This window comes from Cervus elaphus, chromosome 12, assembly GCF_910594005.1.
Source record: "Cervus elaphus chromosome 12, mCerEla1.1, whole genome shotgun sequence".
In the NCBI taxonomy this organism is placed as follows: domain Eukaryota; kingdom Metazoa; phylum Chordata; class Mammalia; order Artiodactyla; family Cervidae; genus Cervus; species Cervus elaphus.
Genome location: NC_057826.1, coordinates 87540211 through 87563700, shown reverse-complemented (window position 1 = coordinate 87563700; position 23490 = coordinate 87540211). Strand labels below are relative to the sequence as shown.

Genomic DNA, 23490 nt, shown 5'->3' with positions numbered 1-23490 from the left:
TTTTTTTACATATAAACAACTTGTAAAATTGATTTTAAAATGTGAAAACTCTACCCAATAGATAAAGATCATAACAGGCAGTTCATAAGAGGAAATAAAACTAATCAACATACAACAAAATGTTTAACTCAGTAATGTGAAGGAAATGAAAGATACTATTTTTTATTTATCAGTTTTGCAAAGTTCTAAGACGCCTAATTGAAAGCAACATATGCTAAAATAAACACAACAGTGGATACTGGGGAGGGTCCATAAGTACAACTCTTTGGGAAAATCATTTTGCAAGGTACTCAAGAACCTCAGTGACCCAGATAACCATGATGGTGTGATCACTCGTCTAGATCCAGAAATCCTGGAGTGTGCAGTCAAATGGGCCTTAAGAAGCATCACTACAAACAAAGCTGTAGTGGGGGTGATGGAATTCCAGCTGAGCTGTTTCAAATCCGTAAAAGATGATACTGTTAAAATGCTGCACTCAATATGCCACCAAATCTGGAAAACTCAACAATGGTCACAGGACTGGAAAAGGTCAGTTTTGCATTCCAACCCCAAAGAAAGGCAATGCCAAAGAATGTTCAAACTACTGCACAATTACACTCATCTCACACAATAGCAAAGTAATGCTCAAAATTCTCCAAGGTAGGCTTCAACAGTACGTGAATCGAGAACTTCCAGGTGTTCAAGCTGGATTTAGAAAAAGCAGAGAAACCAGAGATCAAATTGCCAACATCTATGGGCTCATAGAAAAAGCAAGAGAGTTCCAGAAAAGCATCTACTTCTGTTTCATTGACTTTGCCAAAACCTTTGGCTGTGTGGATCACAACACACTGTGGAAAATTCTTAAAGAGATGGGAATACCAGACCACGTTACCTTCCTCCTGAGAAATCTGTGTGCAGGTCAAGAAGCAACAGTTAGAACTGGACATGGAACAACAGACTGGTTTCAAACTGGGAAAGGAATATGTCAAGGCTGTGTATTGTCACCCTGCTTGTTCAACTTATATGCAGAGTACATCAAGTGAAATGCTGGGCTGGATGAAGCACAAACTGAAATCAAGATTACTGGGAGAAATGTCAGTAATCTCAGATACACAGATGACACCACCCTTATGGCAGAAAATAGAGGAACTAAGAGCCTCTTAATGAAAGTGAAAGAAGAGAGTGAAAAGCCTCACTTAAAACTCAGCATTCAAAAAATTAAGATCATGGCATCTGGTCCCATCACTTCATGGCTAATAGATGGGGAAACAATGGAAACAGTGACAGACTTTTCTTTCTTGGGCTCTGAAATCATTGCAGATGGTGACTGCAGCCATGAAATTAAAAGATGCAAGTCTGAGCACTGAAGAATTGATGCTTTTGAACTGTGGTGTTGGAGAAGACTCTTGAGAGTCCCTTGGACTGCAAGGAGATCAAACCAGTCAATCCTAAGGAAATCAATCCTGAATATTCATTGGAAGGACTGATGCTGAAACTGAAACTCCAATACTTTGGCCACCTGATGTGAAGAACTGACTCATTTGAAAAGACCCTGATGCGGGAAAGATTAAAGATAGGAGGAAAAGGGGATGCCAGAGGATGAAATGGTTGGATGGCATCACCAACTCAACAGACATGAGTTTGAGCAAGCTCTAGGAGACAGTGATGGACGGGGAAGCCTGGTGTGCTGCAGTCCATGCAGTTGGAAAGAATCGGACATGATTGAACGACTGAATAGCAACAATAGCAACATCAAGAACCTTAACTATTCATATCCAAAAAGTAATTATAAAAAATAACATTATGGCATTATTTATATTAGTGACAAATTAGACACTATGTAAATGCCCATGAATGAAGGATTGCTTTAGATTGTTCACTCAGTGGAATATTGTGAAGCAAATGTAAAGTATTTAAAGAGGTTGTAATAATATGGAAAAATACTTATGATAGGCTAAAGAAGTAACAGACAAACTTGTTCTTCCAGTTTGTTCACACCAATATAAAAAGGAGAAAAAAAAACAACCAATAAATGTGGAATGATTGGAAGAAGAGGCACCATTTTTAAATGGCTTGAATGGATCATTTAAATTTTTTCTTTATTTTGTAAAGTAAATATGAGGGAAAATATGAGCATAATGGAAAATAAGAAAACTATTTAAAAAGAGAAAAAGTCCTGTAGACTGTTTTATTCTTGAGTCCTAAATTTTCCCATCTGAGGTTTGTAAAGGTGAATTGTAATTAGCTCCAGAATCTTTAGAACGAAGTGCACATTGTTTTTCCAGTCTTTTCCTTGGAATTCTGCAAAGCACAGTAGTAGGCTAGTGAAAAACTTCCTAAATGCCTAGCATCTTATAATCATGTGTAACCAGAAGTCCACTGATCGTTATTTAAAGAAGTAAAGGAAATCTTGGACAGTTGTCCTCAGATCTGTAGCTCTTACTAGTATGGATTTAACACAAGTTTCATAGAATGAATAGGGACTTTCCAATTCATAAATAATTTATTTAACCTGTCATAGTTGTATTGGTTCTGAATGTTCTGTGCAAGCCTGCTATCCATTAGGTGATCCACTCTAAAAGCTGCTAAATTATCTGGGTCATGTGTTTAAAGTTAGCTGCCTGGATCTGTAATTTGTTTTGGCTCGATGAGTCCCTTCCTAACCACCTTTTGGAATGGAGCTGCTCTTGTAATTCTTCCCTCATCAGTCCTAGAAGTATAGTAAAGACCTGGGCCTGGTACCCAGGGTCATAGTTTGTCCTTTGCAGTTATCTCTTTTTGAATAAAAGGTGTTGGTGAATGGCAAATTCTACACATGTACTTGTTTTTTTCACAGAAACATGTATAAGCTAAACTCATGTTAAGGTGGAGAAGGCAATGGCAACCCACTCCAGTACTCTTGCCTGGAAAATCCCCTTGGTCGGAGGAGCCTGGTAGGCTGCAGTCCATGGAGTTGCTAAGCACTGGACACGACTTCACTTTCACTTTCACTTTTCACTTTCATGCATTGGAGAAGGAAATGGCAACCCACTCCAGTGTTCTTGCCTGGAGAATCCCAGGGACGGGGGAAACCTGGTGGGTGCCGTCTCTGGGGTCGCACAGAGTCAACACGACTGAAGTGACTTAGCAGCAGCAGCCGCATGTTAAGGAAGTAGCAAACTTGTAGAAACTCGTGTTTAACTATTAATACTTTTTTTTATTAAATAAAGTTTTTTTCTAATTATAAAAATGTGTTAATTACTTAAATACTTAAACTCTGCTGTAATTCCATCTATCAGAGTGATAGATTCTTGGCACTTTGTTGGATATCTTCCTAATAAACCCATGTACCTTTCTTAAGAAAAGTTCTTGAAGAAGAATTATGAGACTAAAGGGCAGGTTGTTTTTAAGGATTCTGATGTATACTGCCCAGAAAGAGTGTACTGTTGTATACTACCACTATTTAAATCCTTGTCCATTAACATGAGTACCTTGTTAGTACTTTAAACAGTTTTTTTCAGATCATAAAAGTAAATGGGCTGGAGCTTCCCTGGTGATCCAGTGGTTAAGAATCGGCCTGCTAATGCAGGGGACATGGGTTCAGTCCGTCGTCTGGGAAGATCCCACATGCCACAGGGCAACTAGGCTCAGCTACTGAGCCTGTGCGCCCAGAGCCCACGCTCCACAACAGGAGAAGCCACTGCAGTGAGAAGCCTGCGCACGACAAGAAGAGTAGCCCCCACTCGCTGGAGCTAGAGAAAGCTCATGGGCAGCAATGAAGACCCAGCACAGCCATAAATAAATAAATAAAAATTTTAAAAAAGTAAAGGGAGCAATTTAAGAAAGTTTGAAAATGGGAGAAGAGTGGGGAGGAGGTGTGGGGGGCCTGGAAGGGGAGGTGAATAAGCCATTGTCCATCGCTTTTAATATTTCCATCCATTTCCTTTTAGTCTTTATTTTTTCTCCTGCAGTTAAAAATTATAATCATGCTGTGTATACAGTTTTGCATTTTGTTTTTAAAACAGTATTATAAGCATGTTAATGTCATTAATATTCTTTATAACAATCATTTTAGAAATCAGATTTCTATTCCTGAATTGAAACAAGGATGAATTTCCCATAAAATCAGAGGCAAAGCAACAAGATCTACTTTTATTTACCATATGCCAAATCTTAAGTCACAATTTTCTAGTTCAAAATAATGGAGAACTTTATTTGTCAAAGATAATTTGTCCAAAAAATTAAGAAGTGAATCTCTTGAAGAAAGATACCAGAATTTCACTGTAAATGGTGAAAAAAAAATGTGATTTTTGTCTTCACAAGGGGCATTTAAAATTATGAATAAATTTTTTACAGCAAAATTTAAATTATAATTTTGCATTACTTCTTCAAAGAAAATAACTAATCAAGTTTTGAACTTAGTCATTTGTGGATTCACATTTGACTTTGTAGCAGGATTGTAGAGTGGATCATTTTTGCAATTAGAGAGTGTTTTCAGTCTTGCCAGGGCCTGTTTTATTCATTTGATATTTAAACTGTGTTCTTTTGAGGAGCCTGCAGTGTCATCTTTGCTGGTAACTTGCCTAACTCTGCCATTTCTTAAAGACTCTACTTTAATAGGCAGGGAGACAAGAATCCTAAACCTTTACAATATGCAGGACTAAGAACTGTCTTGCTCAAAATGTCAGTGGTGCCCTTCTTGAGAAACACTGCAAAGAGAAATGTAAGAATTCAGGATGTCAAGTGAGGGTCAGTATGAAAAGTGAAGGATATTAAATTATGGACCACTCCAAATTAATACCACAATTGTTGACCTCATATAAGCAATAACTCATTTTAATTTGTTATATAATATTCCATGAAATAGATATATTGTAGTTTACACAAACTTTCCATACTTGTAGGTTTAGACCATTTCTGTTTTAGTGCACTTAGAAATATGTAATATTTCAGAGAACAATCTCCTTGCTGAAGCTTTTATTCTTTTTCATTTTAGATTTTTTAGTTAGGGTATGTTCTCAGAATGAGAATTAATAGGATTAAATATATAAAGACAATTAAGGTTTTTGAAAGTTAATTTTGTTCAGTACTTTTGTACCTCTGCATGTATTTATGATTGTATAGTTTTGATATTTTAAAAAGCTAGGTTTCATTCAATATATAATACAGTTTTAGCTTTAAATTAAATGAGATAATGGATCTGAAAAGAATTACCAGTGTGCTTGATACGTAGATTTTTCAGCATATAATAAGTGAGTGAAATCTAGGTATGCTTTTTTTCTTGCTTTTTAAAATTGAGAAGGGCATACAAGGTTTATGTGTTAACTTACTGGTAACCAACAAAATTTACTAATTAGGCCCATGGAGGCCTGCTCCCCTCCAGCTTGAGTAGTGAACTTGAATCTGACTGGATGTTTATTATGCTTTCCCTAAAATCCGTTTCATGTAAAGGCTTATCTAGATTGCAAAATACTTCTGTGTTGGTATTTGCCAGTTGATTTACCCTTAATATGTATTTGTCCCATAGAGTCCTTCTATGACACGTTCCACACTGTGGCTGACATGATGTATTTTTGCCAGATGCTGGCAGCCGTGGAATCTATCAATGCAGCAATTGGAGTCACTAAGACACCAGCGATACCTTCTCTTTTCCAGGTATTGAGCAGTTGAGCTCAAGGGTGGGGAATGCAGGGTTTCGATGTTTGTTTAGTAAGTACCCACACTTTGCTGAGAAGTTTCAATGAGTAAAAATACCTGTTTGCAGAGAAATAGCATTGTTTTCTCTGAATACAGACACACAAAATCTGTCCAGAAATACTGGTACTGGCTTGGGTACTTTAACTTTTCTACCTGTTTGCAGAGAAATAGCAGTGTTTTATCTGAATACACACACACACACACGATCTATGATACTGGTACTGACTTGGTACTTAAACTTGTTCTAAGTTGTTCTCAGTCTTTTTCTATTTACCTTGAATTTAATGGGGTTATGTTTCAGATGACACATTTACCTGTTGTCTTAAAAATGTATTAAAAAATTTTTTTTTCTCTTTTGGGTCTTTTTAATAGCTTCTTGGAAGAAACTTCATTTTGTTTATCATCTTTGGTACCATGGAAGAAATGCAAAACAAAGCTGTGGTTTTCTTTGTGTTTTATATATGGAGCACAGTTGAAATTTTCAGGTGGGTAGAAATGCCAGGATGGTGTTTGAGTGCTCCTCCTACTATGGATAAGACTCTGTCTTATCCAGAGTCTCATTTGATTTAAAATTTTCATGTGTGGAGAGTTCTACCTACATCTATGTGCTCTGCAAAGTTGAGACAGTGTTTTTTTTTAATTAAAAAATTAAAGATACTTTTTTAATTAAAATTTTTATTTTTAATTAATTATTGTAATTAGAGGATAATTACAATATTGTGATGGTTTTTGCCATACTTCAGCATGAATTGACCACAGGTATACATGTATCCCCTCATCCTGAACCCTGCACCTTCTTCCCTCCCTACCCTATCCCTCTGGGTTGTCCCAGAGCACCGACTTTGGATACCCTGCTTTATACATTGAACTTGCAGTGGTCATCTGTTTTACATATGATAATATACATGTCTCAGTGCTATTCTCTCAAATCACCCCACCCTCACCTTCTCCCCCTGAGTCTAAAAGTCCGTTCTTTGTGTGTCCTTTGCTACCCTGCATGTAGGATCGTCAGTATTGTCTCTAAATTCCATATATATGCGTTAATATACAATATTTGTCTTTCTCTTTCTGACTTACTTCACTCTGTATAATAGGCTCTAGATTCATCCACCTCATTAGAACTGACTCAGATGCATTCCTTTTTTATAGCCAAGTAATATTCCACTGTGCATATGCACCACAACTTCCTTATCCATTCATCTGCCGATGGACATCTAGGCTGCTACCATGAAAGACTGGTCAAGTGCAGTAGTGAGAAGAGGGAAAGAGTAGAATGAGGAGTTCGATCTGTAACTGACTGTGAACAATCAATTGAGATAACTCACTACCTTTGGACACGCCTATTTATTTTTAAAAAATTTTATGTTTTGGCCTTATGCCATGCGGGATCTTAGTTCCCTGACCAGGGTTCAGACCCATGTCCCCTGCCATGGAAGCACGGAGTCGGATTGCCAGGAAGTCTGAGGGTTTTTTTTTAAAGCACTCAGTGGATCATAATGCCAGCCTGGACACTGGGGAGCAGAGGGAGAGATCCAGAGAAACCAAAGGCCTATCTTACCCTTTAGGATCTTGCTGTCTTGTTGGAAAGAGAGGACTCATTCACATGGAAAAATTCTTGAAAGGGCTGAAGAAACATGTGACTGAAGAAGCATCCCAGGTTGGATGAAGTACTAAAGACCAGCCTTGGAGAAGGGATGATAGAATAAATCTTTTGCTACAAGATTACTGAAGTTTGAATTGACCTCTTATCTGATTCTTCCATTTTTGATTGTCAGTAGAAGAAATTATCTTTAAAAAAAAATAATTTTATTTGTTTTTGGCTGTGCTGGGTCTTCATTGTGTATGAGCTCTATTTGTGGCGAGTGGGGGCTACTCTCTAGTTGTGTGGGGGCTGTAAACCACAGGCTCAGCCCTTGTGGCGCATAGGCCTTAGTTGCCCCGAGGCATGTAGACTCTTCCCAGGCCAGGGATCGAACCCGTGTCCCCCCACATTGGCAGGTGAATTCTTTACCACTGGACCACCAGGGAAATGCAGAAATTATCCTTTTTTTTTTTAAAAAAGATCTGATTAAAGTAGATATGTCCTGTACCAGACTATACATATTCCATACTTTTTCCCTTTTCAGCCAAGTGGAGCATTGGTTTTGCAAACTGACTCCTCAGTTCTAGGTTTGGTGATATTTTGGTAAAGTTGACGGTTAAGAGGGAGAAAAGACATTAGCAGCCCTAGATTATGTCTTAACTGTAGTCTGCATCCCATGGCATCCTGCATACCCTCTAGTCTACTGAACACAAAAGTGAGAGAGATTATAGGTTCTTAATAGTAACTTTTACTGTTTGGGAGAAACAAAATTATGTTAGCTCTTTTTAAGTAGAGTTATGCCTGATTATAGCTTAGAGGTCTTTTTTTATACTTTAATTTTGGTAATGTTCATTTAGGCAGAGATAAAGTGTCAAAGTATCTGTCCTTACCTACTTAGAACATAGATCAGAACCAGGAATAAAGCCAAAATGCTTCTGAGTATCTATTCCATGTACTGAACTTTTTCACAGAGGTTCCTTTGAGACCTAAACTTACTTTGCCATTATCGAGAATTCATATCCTTTGAAGATGGGAGGAAGAGCACGATGGGAGTTCATTAATTCTGCTAAAAAGAAGCCATGTGTGACTGAGTGTGAAATTACTCTTCTTGAGTGATGTTCTAGAGTTGCATTCAGTGGTTTTTAACATGTGAATGCCTTATTTCCAATAGGTACCCCTTCTACATGCTTTCCTGCATTGACATGGATTGGAAGGTGCTCACATGGCTTCGTTACACTGTGTGGATTCCCCTATATCCTATGGGATGTTTGGCAGAAGGTACTTTAAAGAACTCTAGGTGTTATATCTTACCTCCACTGAGTAGCCAGACCTCTCTTTCTGCCAGCTTTAGTCTGATACATGGGTGTTGAACTTATGAAGAATTTCTTTCTGGTGGTTTCCCTCCACAATACTCCTGCTGTCCAGACTGTTCCAAGGAAGTAGTTCATTTTGTTAAGGTTTGGAAGCTGGGTGGTCATGCATTGCATGCTTCCTATTTATATGGTAGTTTTAATCTTCCAAAGCATGTTCATATTGATGACTTCATTTTATTATGACAAACCCCTAATGAGTGAGTCAGATAGGCACTTTTCTCTCCATTTTATAGAATAGGAAGCTCAGTGCTATCAAATGACTGTTCCTCATTTACCTTTGCTATCAGCTTGAAGGCTTGTTTCCTAGGAAAGCTAGTGGGGAAAAAAGAAGAGGCCCGAGCCTGTTGTACAAAGGGAGGAGGGAGCATTTTCAGCAAACCTAGAACCGAAGCTTTGAGGAGTTAGCAGTTTCTATCAGTAAGTAATTGTATTTCATGTGCTTCTAAAAAGTTCTCATTTCTGCTTTCAGCTGTCTCAGTGATTCAGTCCATTCCAATATTTAATGAAACAGGAAGATTCAGCTTCACATTGCCATATCCAGTGAAAATCAAAGTTAGATTTTCCTTTTTTCTTCAGATTTACCTTATATTACTATTTTTAGGTAAGTATTGGCTCTGTAATAGACTCTTTTTCTGTTGCTTCTTAGAAGGTAGTTAAATGATTCAAAGTTTTAGAAATCCCTATTACTATTCTTGCTTTCAAAAGAGTGGAAATAAGTTCAAGAATGAATTACACTGCAGAACAGACCCACTGGAGAATATGCCATGTAGAAATATTTCTTCCCACATCTTGATTGGCTGAGTTCTCTTCTTGAAATGCTCTTGGTCATTCAGACTTTCCCATATTTCATGTTTAAAAAAATGTAAGAAGCGCTTTTGAAACTGAAAGAAAAGCTCGTTTTACTTTTGCTGGTTTCAGCAGCAGATTCCTTACCCAGAGGAATTGTTGCAGAGGTGGTAACACAGTTGGTGGCAAGGCAGAAGGCAGTAAAGGCCTCCGTTCGAGCAGCCGCAAGATGTCACAAAGCCTTCTACCTGACAGCAGGAAAGCCCCCATTCCTCATGTAAAACCTTGCTTGCTTATCAGCTTTTATATAAAATCATAAATTCTTGTCTTAAAAACTAGGGATCTCCTAAGAACTAAAAGAAGGGATAGAGAAGTAAACCTAAATTATTGCAAATTTCAGAGATTTAAAAGCCTTCCTAACTAGGAGGACTGTTTACTTTGGATAAAGTTCTGACGCATTTTAATATAATTTATATGTATTTCTCCCTGTTGTATTTCACAAAAGTCATGAAGTGGCCTTAAGTATGGCTGTTTGGTCTCCTGGCAACAGAAGGATGTGACACAGATAGTGTACTAGTTATCTTTTTCTGTGTAACAAATTACCCCAAAATTTAGCAGCTTAAGACAACACACAATTATTATCTCGCATGTATTCTGGGTCAGGCAGCAGGCAAGCTGCGTGGGCCTGGCTCAGGGACCCTTGTGGGGTTTCAGTCAAGCTGTCAGCTCAGCTGGGGCTGTAGTTTCTGCAGACTTGACTGGGGCTGGAGGCTCTACTGCGGGCTCGCTGGTGTAGCTGTGGGCAGGAGGGCTTCGGGGTCCTGCCGTAGTACTTCTCCATGTGGGTGCTCATAACGTGGCTTCTCTCCAAAGCAAGTGATCTGGACGAAAGCCAGAAGTCACACTGCCTTTTTTTTTTTCCTTTAAAAAATGTATGTAGTATTGAAATATATTTGACATAAAACATTGTGTAACTTTAAGGTATATAACATTGATTTGATACATCAGTTGTAACAAGATTGCCGTTGTAGTGATAATTAGCACTTCTATCAGGTCCACCCTTTTTATAACCTAAACTCAGACTTACTGTTACTTTTGCTGTGTTCTCTTTTGTTACGAGGATCAACCTTGTACAGTGTGTGGGAGGGGACTACACAAGGGTATGGGGTACCAGGAAGTAGGGATTATTGGGGACCAGCTTGGAGGTTGGCTTCCGCAGACCGAGAAGGAGACCGCAAAAAGTGAACCCAAGAAGTTGGAAAGCCCAGTGATCTTGGTTACTTATTTATTTGGTCATGCCATGCATTTTGTGGGATCTTAGTTCCCCGACCAGAGACTGAACCTGGGTCCTTGGAAGCGAAAGCTGAGTCCTAACCACTGGACCACCAGAGAATTCCTGATCTTGGCCATTTAGAAATGGGGGAGAAGAGAACTACATTCTTTTGGAGCCCCTCAGGGAATCAGCACGTGGCAGAAGTGCAGTTAAATAAGACATTATGAGTACCCTCATAACAAAGGTTACCTTTTGTTCCATTTCTTCTTTTCCATTTCAGAAAGGATATTACCCATTTCAGAAAGATTTCAAACCAAAAATGTTAAAATGTTTGGTGCTTGAAGAGAGTAAGCGTCAATTTGGAAAATGCACTCATTAAAAGAGCGCTTTACTTCTACTCCTGCATAAGTCTAGTACTACTGTAATTAGGCTGCATGCAATGGACCTACTGAGAGTAGGAATAAGTTTTGGAAAGACCCTTAAAATATTTTCGTAAAAAAGACAAGACCCTTAAAATATTTTACTAAAAAAGATGAATATTAATGTTCACTAACCCTAGTGACTTTTCCTTGTGTTGCATATTCTAACTTACAAGGTTCTATACCCATATTTAGCTTGCCTACAATGAGTGTGTAGTTGTTCTTATTCTTGAGAATGATACCCTAAATCTGCATAATTTAGGAGCAGTATAACAAGCAATTTTATTTGTGTATAGATCAAACTCTATAAAACAAGTACAATGAAAAAATGAAGGTGAGGCTTCGCTACAGAACTCCTCAGTGATCACGTGGGATTGAGATTTTTTTCTGGCTCTGAAATCCTTTGTTTTCTAGTTCACTGAATTGTACTTCCTAGAAAAGTGTCTCAGACCTTTTAGGCTATTGCTTAATACATATTATTGCCTAGCCTTGAATTAAAAATTAGGTTCTCTTTCTGTTTCAGATTTGTATATTTCAGTTTCTGTAAATCCTACCTTAAAAGAAAGGAAAAAAAGAATATTGAATTCTAATTAATGAAATTTTTAGGGGTGAAGTGTACTGATGTCTTCAGCTTACATTGAGATACATAAAAAATGAGATGGGGATGGGTGTGTGATAAAGTAAATGTAATAAACAGTTAAAGTTTAAATTTAGGTGGTGTTCACTGTACAATGATTTAATCTCCTGTATATTTGAAAATTTTCATAGTAAAGCATGGGAGAAAATTAAATTGTAAAACCCACTGGGGAAGAACTGAACTGTCTCCAGTGCATTGTTAATGCGTGTTCTAGGTTGTGCTTCCTGAGGAACTGCAGGAAGCACAGGGCTGTGGGATATGAAAAACAGACAGCAAGGGACTGTTCTACCCCAAGAACTTCTGCTTATAAACAGAGACAAAGATTCTAATTGGCCTCTTTTCTTTTCCAGGGTTATATGTCAATTTCCGTCATCTTTATAAACAGCGCAGGCGGCGCTTTGGACAAAAAAAGAAAAAGATCCACTAAACAGAAGAGATTTAGATGACTTCTTGCCAGTTTGAGCCTAATCGATAGTTCTTACAGTTTTACCTTCTTGTACTGATGTAAAAGTTTTTTTAAAGTTAAATGATTAAATTCTCAGTGGAGCTATCTTCTTTTTTTCCCCAGTAACATTCCTGAATTTACTGTATTACCTTAGTGTAGTCCTTGCATGACATGGATTCCTGATACCCAATGACAGGTTCACTCTTGTGTATTCTGTAAGTGACAGCAAAAGGCTCAGCCATACCCCCACCCACTCCATCTCTAGTCAGTCTGTTTCACACAAGCCCCAGATAATTCTTCAGTGCGCTGAGGCTACCAGCTACTGGCCATGTTTATAGCTGAGATGAGTTCTTTGCAGCTATTGCTTGTGGGGGAAAAGAAACACAAAAGACTATGTAGCTGCATAGCAGGCTCCGAAAGTGACTCAGAAAAAGACCTAATATATTCTGTACCCAGGCGGCTGCTTGTTAAGTGGGTTGGCATTGATTTTTTTTTTTTTTTTGAAAATTAAGTTTGACTCAGTTACTGATAAAAACATTTCTGAGTCCAGGTAGGGCTGGAGGACACATATTACCTGTGAAACTTTTGGTCTCTCTAGCAACATCTTAACCTGCATGGGCACTGGAGAGCCACAGGGTGATTTCAGAGAAACCAGTCAGAACCTTGGAACACCATGATCACTTACTTCATTCCTAGCTAAATGACAGCTGTTTTCAACATGAAAGAAAGACGAAAACAGTAGAGAGGAAACAGTGAGACTCTAAGAGTTCCAAACCCAGACGGCACTACAGGGATCAAAAAGGTCCATCTGGCGACGCAGCCTGTGGCACACGGGGAACATGAGACAGACCAACTAGAAGGACCTGCAGACCTGTCCTAGGCCGTGCACAGACAGACAGACTCAGCCTTCCCTCCCCTGCTCGGACGGAGCTCGTGTACTTGTCTGCCTGTCAGAGTCAGCCGGTGAGACTGTCTGTATTTGAACATGCCTCAGAAACACCGGGTTTTTATTTTGCTCTTGTGTCACCTGTCTGCAGTAGGCCGGTGAAAACAGAGGGGGAACTCTGGCTGAAGAACCACCATCTGAGCCTTTAAAGATTCCTCACAGTAAGTCCACCAACAGAGGAACTGAAAAAAATCTTAAGATACGGCCATCATCAAAAAAATTAAGTTTTCCCTAGTACATTCCAAGTAAACCAAGTAAAATAAGTAATGTTTGTCTGTAAGAATTTAAGGTATGATAGCTCTTTCTGTCCTGCCATTCCCACTGTTCCTGGGGGAAGGGGGACTCAGTGGATTATGCTGTGTCTCTGAGCCCAAGAGGGAAACTTGGTTTGACCTAAAGACATGTGGTTAGTATAGGCTGACTGATTTTTTTTACAAGTTCCCTGCATTGAAGGATATTTTGCATGTCTGCAACTTCTGTCAACATTTGTTTGTATTAATTTCTGGTGTCTTCTCAACTTTCTATGTGTAATTGGGCAGGTCAGCTTTACAGTAGATTATGCTGTAAAGAATCTTGTATTCTTAGTGATTGTTACAAACCTCACTGCTGTCTGAAAAAGCTGAAGATTGTGTATTTCTATTAAAACATTTACAATCAAAATCCTAGTAACTTGTGTTTAAAGATCATTTAGTCTAATGGTTTCAGAATTATTAGTGATAAATTCTTTTGTTTAGACAAAATGGCATACCTTTATTTACTACACTTCACAGATATTTGCATTTTTCAGAAATTGAAGATCCCTGTGTTGTCAAGAAGATGGTTGGCTTTTCTTTTTTTAACCAATAAACTAGTTTTTACTCAAGGTGTGTACATTTTATCTTCGACATAATGCTATTGCACATTTAACAGACTATAGTATAAACTATAAATTTTTTATATACTGGGAAACCAAGAAATTTGTGTGATTTGCCTTATTACAATACTTGCTTTATTGTGGTGGCCCGGAGGTGAATCTCCGAAATCTCCGAGGTATGCCTCTATAGCAGTTCAGCAGGTTACTAATAAATAAAACATGGTTGCTTGGCCTGGATGGCAGGGGGGTTTGGGAGAGAATGGATACATGAATATGTATGGCTGAGTCCTTGTGCTGTTCACCTAACACTATCACAATATTTTTAATTGGCTATACCTCAATACAAAATAAAAAGTTTAAAAATAACAAACAACATGGTTGTCTGGGCTGAAGCCTAAGGGAGTAATTCCTTAGGACGTTTACAGAGCAATCTGAAAAGCACTGATGATGTAAATAAAGCCCAGGGAAGTCTGATGACTTGCCCAAGGTCATGAAGCTAGCTGATGAACTAAAACCATAACTGACTACAGTGATGTCAGAACCTTGATGGAACCTGGCTTAGGCAGTGAGGCCTAACCAGTGTCAGAAATAAGGAAGTCAATATGGAACCCAAGGAACCTTCAAGAATCTATGCCACTTAGGAAGCTGAAATTATATTTAGGTTATAGGAGAGACCCAAGGCAAAGACCCACTGGTTTCCCAGTGAAACCATTTTATAGAAAATCAAATATTTTATTTTCTTTAAAAAAATTTGAATAAATGAGGATCATACATTTATGGTTGTTGTTTAAGTTTGTATCTCAAGATATACCAAAAGCACCCTAAGGGTTGCCACTGACTTTTTGCCGAAGTTTTAAGGAAGTTCTGAAGCTTAGTGATGTCAGGTTTGTGTTTAGCAAGTCTCCTCTCCCAACCACAGGTACTTGAAAATGTCCCTGTGGTTGGGAGAGGAAAGGAGTGGAGAGGTCTTTCAGGAACAGAACCCAGGTTGTTCGGTTTCCTGAGGATGGTGGAGAGGGCTCTAAGCTTGCCAGTTCTTCAAGCGTTTCAGGAGATGTTCCCATTGTGGGAGCAACAAGTTGTCTTTGGGATTTAAAGACTCTGAGCTCCAGAAAGCAGCTGCCCACCTTGCAGAACCTTCTCGGAGTAGCAGAGTCAAACCTGTGAGGGGTGCTTCTCAGGCAATCTTGGGAAGGTCTTCGGGTAGCCGCTGCAGAGGTAAACAGACTGAGAAAGTTTTTACCCGAAATCATTCTCACTTGAAAAAGGGAAGGAAGGCTTCCAAAGTCAGCATCATATTCTCTCTGCGCTGCTCCCAGAGAAGTCTGTCTGCAAAGGTGTGATGTTGTGGTCATAGCCAGCACACTCGGAGGTGCCAGCGCTGGCCAGCGTGAGCTGCTGGGCAGCGTGGGTCAGCTGGAACGCGGCGTCGGGGTGAGCCGTGTCGGGCAGCAGCGTGCACTCCCTTTCTAGCATGTCCGCCACCCCTTTGAGCAGGTCCAGGAAACCAAAGGCCAGGGCAGCCTTCCGTAAACGGTTCAGCTCCTGAAACAACACCAATGTTCCTAAAATGCATTCTCCTCATCACATACTTTCTAAGTGCTCAGTGTGACATGTATTCTCCTTGACCCCCAAGCTTATATGAGCATTTTTATATCAGAACAAATACTTGTACAGAGATGCCAATAATAAAAGGGTGTGATGACATGCCTGGGAAGTAGTTCCTCTACAGGTGGCCAGAAGGCAAAGGATGACAGGTTTCTGAAACTGAGGTCATCCTCACCACAGTTCATGACCACTTAGGCCAAACATGGTGAGGTGCTTTGCACACATCATTTCATGTACAGTACTCATAACTCCGGGCTTCCCTGGTGGCACAGTGATAAACAATCTGCCTACCAATGCAGGAGGGTGGGTTAGATCCCTGGGTCAGGAAGACCCCCTGGAAAAGGAAATGGCAACCTGCTCAGTATTCTCGCTTGGAGAATCCCATGGACAGAGGAGCCTGGCGGGCTACAGTCCATGGGGTTACAAAGAGTTGGACACGACTTGGCAACTAAACAACAACTCATAACTCTGAGGATACTTCCCCTCTGTTACTCAGGTATGGAAAAGGCTCGCCCAAACCTCAGAGGGCTCTTAACCCTTTGGTGCCTCTCTGGCTGGAGCCTTAGACTGAATGACAATGAGTATGTCTGGAGGCGGCTCTGGAGGAGTCAGGAAGTCAGACCCCAAAGATTGCCTCAAAAAGAAAAGTCAAATAGTGGATGGAAGCAGAGAAACATGAAATGCCCCATCTATCACTTAGCAGTGTGATCTGGGCAAGTTGTGGAGCCTCTCTGAGTGTCAGTGGCCTCATTTACAAAACGAGGATCACCTCCGCTGTGCCCACTGGAGGGGCAGACACAGCCGTCTGGTAGAGGCCCTTTCCTGCTCTGTTATGTAGGTTATATAAAACCACAAGAAAGAAGCAGCCTTTCTGACCACCTCTCTACTACCATCCGTCACAGATGAGAAGTCCAGAAGAAGGCCAGAGTGTTAAGTGTGCCACCTTGAACGGACAGCTCTGCAGGCAGGGGCTGCAGCCACGGGGTGGTCATCTCGGGCCAATATGGATTAAGGGCTTCGGTTGTGGGGGGCATGGTGGGCTGAACCACTCTCTGGCTGAACTCTTGCCTGATTTCACCAGCTCGCTACATAATTAGGTTTGAAGACATAAAGGTAATGAGGTAACACCCACAGCGCCTATGTTCTCTGGAAGAGATGCTAGCCTGGGGCTGACTGTGTGTACGATATTTTAAGATTAGCAAGCTAGGACACGACTGACAGCACTGCATACCTCACACTGCCATTTAATTTAATTTCAGCCAAATATCAGGAGGACAGGAGAAGCAAGAGTGAACTTAAATGCCGCCCCCGACCCCCCAGCTCCATCCCATCTCTTGTAGCTTGACTCCACCAATGGTTCTGCATTAGCAAGGTATGATTCTGGAGGGCCATTCTTTTGCAATTTATAAATGTATATATATTTTTAAAAGGCTCATTTTATTTCTTGGCTGTACTGCACGGCATGTGAAATCCTATTTCTCCGACCACAGATCGAGCCTGTGCCCACTGCATTGGAAGCATGGAGTCTTAACCACTGGACCGCCAGGGAAGTCTCCCAAGTGTGCAATTTTAGAAGTCGTTACCAGAAGCAGCTCCTCTGGCAAAGTTCTGAGCAGACACCATCTCTGGAAAACACATCCGCTGGCTGCCTGGTTAGACTGGATACCCATTTGGGAGCAGCAAGGAGGGTCCAGGGCTGTGACTCACAGGTCCTCTCAGCTCCTTCCCTCAGCCATTCACAGCAGCACCAACGCAGAGAAGACCTGCCAGACGGCCCAGCGCACAGAACCAGGCCATTTAAACACTCCTGATTCCTGGATTTTAGGGCAGGTACAGGCCTATCACTTCTGCTGACTTTACTGATGAAAAACTGGACGCACAAACAAATATTTCTAATTCCTGTCCATGTTCAGTGTTCACACTACTGTGCAACAGTTTATTTCTGGCACACAGCACAGAGCCCACCTTCAACTACTATAATTCTGATAGTCTCACCTTATAGAATGTCTGTGTTTTTTCAGGTAGTTTCCTTGCATTTCTTAAAATCTTCTGTACATCTGTCTATAGAGGGTAAAAAGAATTCAATGTTAGAATTCTGTGGTAAAAAGGGAAAGAATATAAAAGGAGACCTTTAAATGGAAAAAAATGAAAATGAGAAAAGAGTTATAGTATAAAGATGAGGATCCCTTCTGAGTTAATGTTATTGTTCAGCATTAGTAAATCGTCTCTCTCCTTCAAAAGGCTTGATGATACTAAAGCCCATGGCGACAGAAATGAACTTGTCTCACAAAAACACCCCCAGTAAACCCAAACATCTATGGTCAGCTGCTTTTAGATAAGGATGCCAAGACCATTCAATGGGGGGAAGAAGTCTCTTTAATAAATGGTGCCCGAGTAACTGGATAGCCACCCGCAAAAGAATGAAGTTGGACCCTTACTTCATACCATACCCACAAAATTGACTAAAAAATGGATCAGAGGCCTAAATATTAAGAGCTAAAACTATAAAACTCTTATCATGACAACAACACAGCAACAAAAGAAAAAATAAACTTGGCAAATGATCATAGCAGCATTATTCACAATAGCCAAAAGGAAGAAATAATCCAAAAGTTCATCAACTGAATGAATGGATTGACAGATATGGACTTTATACATTGGACCACTGTTTATACAATGGACTATCACTCAGCCATCAGAAGGAACGAAGCACTGACACATGCTACAACATGCATGACGGCTGAAAACATCACGCTAAGAGAAGCCAAACCCAGAAAGGAACATGTGATATGACGCAGTTTATATGAAATATCCAGAACAGACAGATCCTCACTGACGACAGAAAGCAGGTAAGTGGCTGCCTAGAGCTGGGGCAAAAGTGACTTGTTCAGCAGGTAAAAGATTTCCTTTTGGGGTGATGAACATGTTTTTGAACTAGACAGTGGTGATGGTCATGTAACACTGTGATTATACTAACGTCACTGAGTTGAATACTTTAAAATGTCTGAAATGGTAACTTTTGTTATGTGCACCTCACCATAATAAAACAACACATCCAGACCAAAACAAAATTAAAAAAACAGTTTTAGAAAAATTCAGCTCTCCTGACAGGGAAGTGCTGAGGTCAGCGATGGCAAGAAAGAGGGAAAGCTTTAATTTCTAACAAAGGGAAGAGGCCCCTTAGCCAGGGCAGGATGTGTCTGTCTAGTCTCCCTGAAAAGGGGGCTAGAAGAGACTATGCGTCAACAGAGGTTACTTCTGTGATCAGGCGGCCTGACTGCCTCTTCTCATTTGGCTTGGATTGGACTCATGGGAGGAACAAAGAAAAAAAGAAAAGGCACTCAAGTGAGAAAAAAAGTTCAAAAACTGATTTTTAAAAAAAGGTATGAATGACTTTGCCAATAGGAGAAGAAAGTCGCTGAGTCCCGTGACTAAAGGCAGCACACCTAATAATAGGATAATTTCATAGGTGGCTCCCATGAAAGGGTTTCTGTGGTATTACATGGTAATGCTTTGACTTACATTGTGCCGATGGGAGAAATAATCACATGAAGATTTTTATGTCTTCCTCAAAACTGGTACTAAAGATAACACCTATAATATTATTCAGTGACTCACCATGTCAAAACTTTCACATTAAAATTTAATGCTGGAAAAAAATGTGTCTTTCTAGAAGAACTGACATGCTTCCTTTAATTAGACAAGGAGAACCATATAACCAACATGTTTTTTTTTTTGAACTTGGTAGCAGGAAGCTCAAGAGCCAAACTGCTCAAACACAATTATCATTCTGCCTTGGCTTCCTGGAACACCATCTCTCTTCTTCCTCTAGGTTTTATACTGCTCCAAATTTTGTAAAAAATTATTCTGCTACTTACGTGTTTTACTGTAGGCCACCTCAAATCCTTTTTGGAAATAATGACAAATGTTAGAAGTAAATGAATTACGAAGTATCAGAGGAAAAGAAAATCAAATCAAATGTCCTCCTGCCTGCAGGAATCCCTCCTCCTGTCCCCAGTGGAGAGCAACGTGGATGGTAATGTTACCTGCAGGCCACTGGGTTTGATCCACACCGTCACATTCTGGGCATAACTGCGCTTGTTTTTGGGCTGCAGGGGGAATGGGCTCTTATTATCATCCTCACCATAAGGGTTTTCTTTAGCATCTTAAAGGAAAAAAACAAGCTTGAAATGATATCTGGCAAAACACAATCAAGCACATTTCCAATTAGGTTAGAAGCTCTTTGAATCATTTGATCTCCTATATCCTATTACCTCCCTAATTAAGAAATCCATTAGCTTCTGTGAGGTTGGGGAACCTGTTCTCAGCACTAATGTTGGACACTAGACAATCAACTGAGGCCCAGGCAAGTGAAAAACAGCTTAATGTTTTTAAAGATACAAGTTTTATCTATCTGCTTTATAAATTAAGGTCATAAGATAATACTGAAGTGTATATAAAAATATATGTATACCTACAGACTGCAATTCTACATGGTCTAGCCCAGCACTCTCCAACAGAACTTTCTGAGATAAGGAAAGGTAGCCACACCCCATGGGACCACTGAACCCTTGACAGCTGGCTAGTGTAGCAGAGGAACTGGATCTTATTTAATTAAATTTGAATAGTCTCCTATGGTGAGTGGCTACTGGATCAGACAGCATAGGTCGAGACATTGAGAAAATTTAAAAGTGAAATTATATATAGCCAATTTAAGGAAAAGAGCAAGGGAAGAAATACTTTCTTGGTGAAACATACCCCATCTTATGGCTTACTAGTTTATTGCTTCCAAAGACATAAAGCCATGCTGGGTTTATAGCCATGTGGATAAACAAAGAGTTCTATTTTTCCACCTGCTTCCTGAGTCAATGATACTTTGCCACAAACTTACAAAGCATACTGATTACCTCTTGGCTCATTTTATCCTTATTATCATCTTTCAGGGTAGACAGCAGAAATCATTTTCCCAACAAGACTGGGGAGCTTAAATTCCCTTGCCCACATGTTCCTGTTGAAAACTGTGATTAGCTCAGCTTCTCTAACTGACCCAGAAGCGCTCAGCCCCAATCTGGTCATTAATTTGGATGCCTTATACTGGCCCCATTCTACCTCTGTCAGTGCGCTCTCCTCCTACCCCCTCCGAAAATTTACTGGTTCAGCTTTCCAGATGTTTCCATGAAGACTTGTCAATCCATAAGCCTTTTTAAGTCAGGCCAAGATCCCAACAGTCGTTTCCCAGGCAACATGCTTATTTTCCAACTTCTTGGCCACTGTTTCTGTTCTTCCCCTGTCTGCAATGTTCTCCTTTCCTCATTTATTTATTCCCTCCTTCACATACTCATTCATCATCTATAGTAACACCTCACTATGTAGGAAGCACCATGCTAGAGTGTATGGCTAGAGAAGATATTTTTTTCTAGCCTCAATGAAGAGTATGAGTATTTATGAAGGGTATTTATTAAATTACAACTATGTGCAAAATACTTAACATATACAACTTCTCTCCTTTTAGCAACTCAAGAGTTGTTATTAGTCTCATTAAACATGAGGAAACTGAGGCTCAGATTTCACAGGGACAGGTGGGCCTGGTTTCAAAGGCAATACTTCTTCCCCCATTCAACACTGCCACTCCTCACCTACCCAAATGTATTTAAATTCCTGGATCCTATCCTCCCTTCTCCATGGAGCTGTCCCAGTGTTTTCTGGTAGATGACGATTTTTCTCGTCCCTTTTATCCCACAGCACTCAGTGTCAGTACCAAACATTTCGGCATCTTATCACAGCCTACCTTGTATTGTCTCTAATTGCTTGGAGCCTCTATGTGGAAACTGGCTTAGCAGACATTAATGAAAAAAGAACAGGAGATCTTACAAATAATAAATATGATAGTAGAAAATTTTTTAAAATATTGGTTGCAAGATAAGATTGAAGATATGTTACAGAAGGTAGAACAAAAAATTTCAAAAAATGAAAAATATGGGTAGGAGATGATAAGAAAATTACACACATGCACACAAATACTATAAACACATCTTCTAGGAAAGGAGAACAAAGAATACAAATGGAAGAAATCAAAGACATATGCTTCCAGGACTCAAGAACATGAATTGCCAGATGGAAGCATTGAGTCCAGCACAGTGAATGAAGAGACCCAAACCAAGGTACATGATTCTGAACATCTAGAACGCTAGGGACACTGGGAGGGCCTCCAGGTCCACAGAAGAAATAGAGAGCAGGGTCAGAGCTCCGACCGTCAGCACGGCACTAGACTCTCAGGAGCAACACGGGAAGCCAGAGGAGATGGCAGAGTGATGCTTCAACACTCTACGGGGAAATGGTTCCTGACCTGGAACTCAACATTCAACCACACTGTCAGCAGAGTATAAGGGATGAAATACAGACATTGCCACATATGTGAGATTTCAAATGTTTACTTCCCATGTGCTCTTTTCTCAGGAGGATTCATCAAACAGGAGAGTCACTGGAGAGGTGTGAAGGGAATACTTGGGATGACAGCTATGCAATGGGCCTAGAGAATAACCAGTCATGGAACAAAAGGAAGGGAGATGACTCTCAGGAAAAAAAGAAAGTGACAACAAAACACGTAAAGGATGTATCTTGCTCAGGCAGTAATTAGTGATAGGTACGTGGAAAAGAGCAGAGAAAAACAAGGGGAAAAATAAAGGTAAGGAAGGCCATGAGAGAGCCCAGGGTGACGGCTGCACTCATCTATTGCTGGCCTCCTCCCCAGCCTGGCTGCCAAGCTCTTTCCTGGATTCTATGAGGAACGTCGGTGTCTTTCCTACAGAGCTCTCCTTTTAATTACAGTTAGTCAGAATACAGTTATCTTACCTGCTAGAAAAAAGAAATATCTAATAAAAAAAAGTAGTATCTGGGGCAGGACACAAAGAGTTACAAAACAAAGGAAACGTCACACCGTACAGCACACGGCTTAGCAGTGAGTAATGCGGACTTGACCCAGCAAGGGCAGAAAACTCACTGAACCGCCGAGAACACTACAGCCACATTGCAAGGATTGAGGCAGGGGAAAATGTGCTTCTTGGGTGAACAGGTGGGCAGGGATGGTAGTAGTAAGAGAAGAGCTAAGTAGTTTTCCTTGAAAAGTAAAAAAAAAATGGCATTAAAAAAAAAAGTCAAGAAACAGCTATATATTTAAATTATTTAGATGTGTAAGTAAAATATCAGAAGAAAAAATTAAAATTTGAGAATGGTTATCTGTAGGAACAGAATTAAGAGCAGAAGGGGGGTAGGTATAAACAGTACTATTTTGCATGCTTTCCTTTGATTAAAAAAGCATAATTAAAACAGCAAGATCCATTCAAATGTGCCCACTGTGTGTCAGGTACTCCTGAGAAACTTCTCTCAACAACTATCTATGATAGGTTTTGTTGTTACTTACTGCTGCTGCTAAGTCACTTCAGTCGTGTCCGACTCTGTGCGACCCCATAGACGGCAGCCCACCAGGCTCCCCAGTCCCTAGGATTCTCAAGGCAAGAACACTGGGGTGGGTTGCCATTTCCTTCTCCAATGTGTGAAAGTGAAAAGTGAAAGTGAAGTCGCTCAGTCATGTCCCACTCGTATCGACCCAACAGACTGCAGCCTACCAGGCTCCTCCGTCCATGGGATTTTCCAGGCAAGAGTACTGGAGTGGGGTGCCATTGCCTTCTCCAGTTGTTACCTACTACTTGTTACCATAATGACAATACCAATCTCCTAGGACTGTTGTGTTGCGGTTCATGGGGTCGCAAAGAGTCGGACACAACTGAACGACTGAACTGAACTGAACTGAGGACTGGTGTGAGAGTTAAATGAGATGACCCATTTCATTCTGTCTAGCACAGTGCCTGGCATAGAGTTAAATTCAATAGATGTTAGTTCTTACTATCCTCATT

General features: G+C 40.2%; 2 protein-coding genes across 4 annotated transcripts in view; one reads left to right on the top strand and one right to left on the bottom strand.

The window, feature by feature from the left end:
- HACD3 (3-hydroxyacyl-CoA dehydratase 3) overlaps positions 1 to 13978 on the top strand; it is a 30289-nt gene extending 16311 nt beyond the window's left edge. Inside the window, exons 7-11 of the mRNA XM_043919887.1 lie at positions 5486 to 5613; positions 6028 to 6140; positions 8409 to 8515; positions 9080 to 9211; positions 12076 to 13978. Of these exons, the coding sequence (XP_043775822.1) occupies positions 5486 to 5613; positions 6028 to 6140; positions 8409 to 8515; positions 9080 to 9211; positions 12076 to 12152 (557 nt within the window). The 3' untranslated portion in view covers positions 12153 to 13978. The remainder of the gene's footprint in view (positions 1 to 5485; positions 5614 to 6027; positions 6141 to 8408; positions 8516 to 9079; positions 9212 to 12075) is intronic.
- Positions 13979 to 14680: 702 nt separating this feature from the next.
- INTS14 (integrator complex subunit 14) overlaps positions 14681 to 23490 on the bottom strand; it is a 32260-nt gene continuing 23450 nt past the window's right edge. For all 3 annotated transcript variants that reach the window (XM_043919884.1, XM_043919883.1, XM_043919885.1), the window contains 3 exons: positions 19624 to 19742; positions 17573 to 17638; positions 14681 to 15514 (listed from right to left, as the gene is read on the bottom strand). In XM_043919884.1, coding sequence (XP_043775819.1) covers positions 15263 to 15514; positions 17573 to 17638; positions 19624 to 19742 — 437 coding nt within the window. In that variant the 3' untranslated portion in view covers positions 14681 to 15262. The remainder of the gene's footprint in view (positions 15515 to 17572; positions 17639 to 19623; positions 19743 to 23490) is intronic.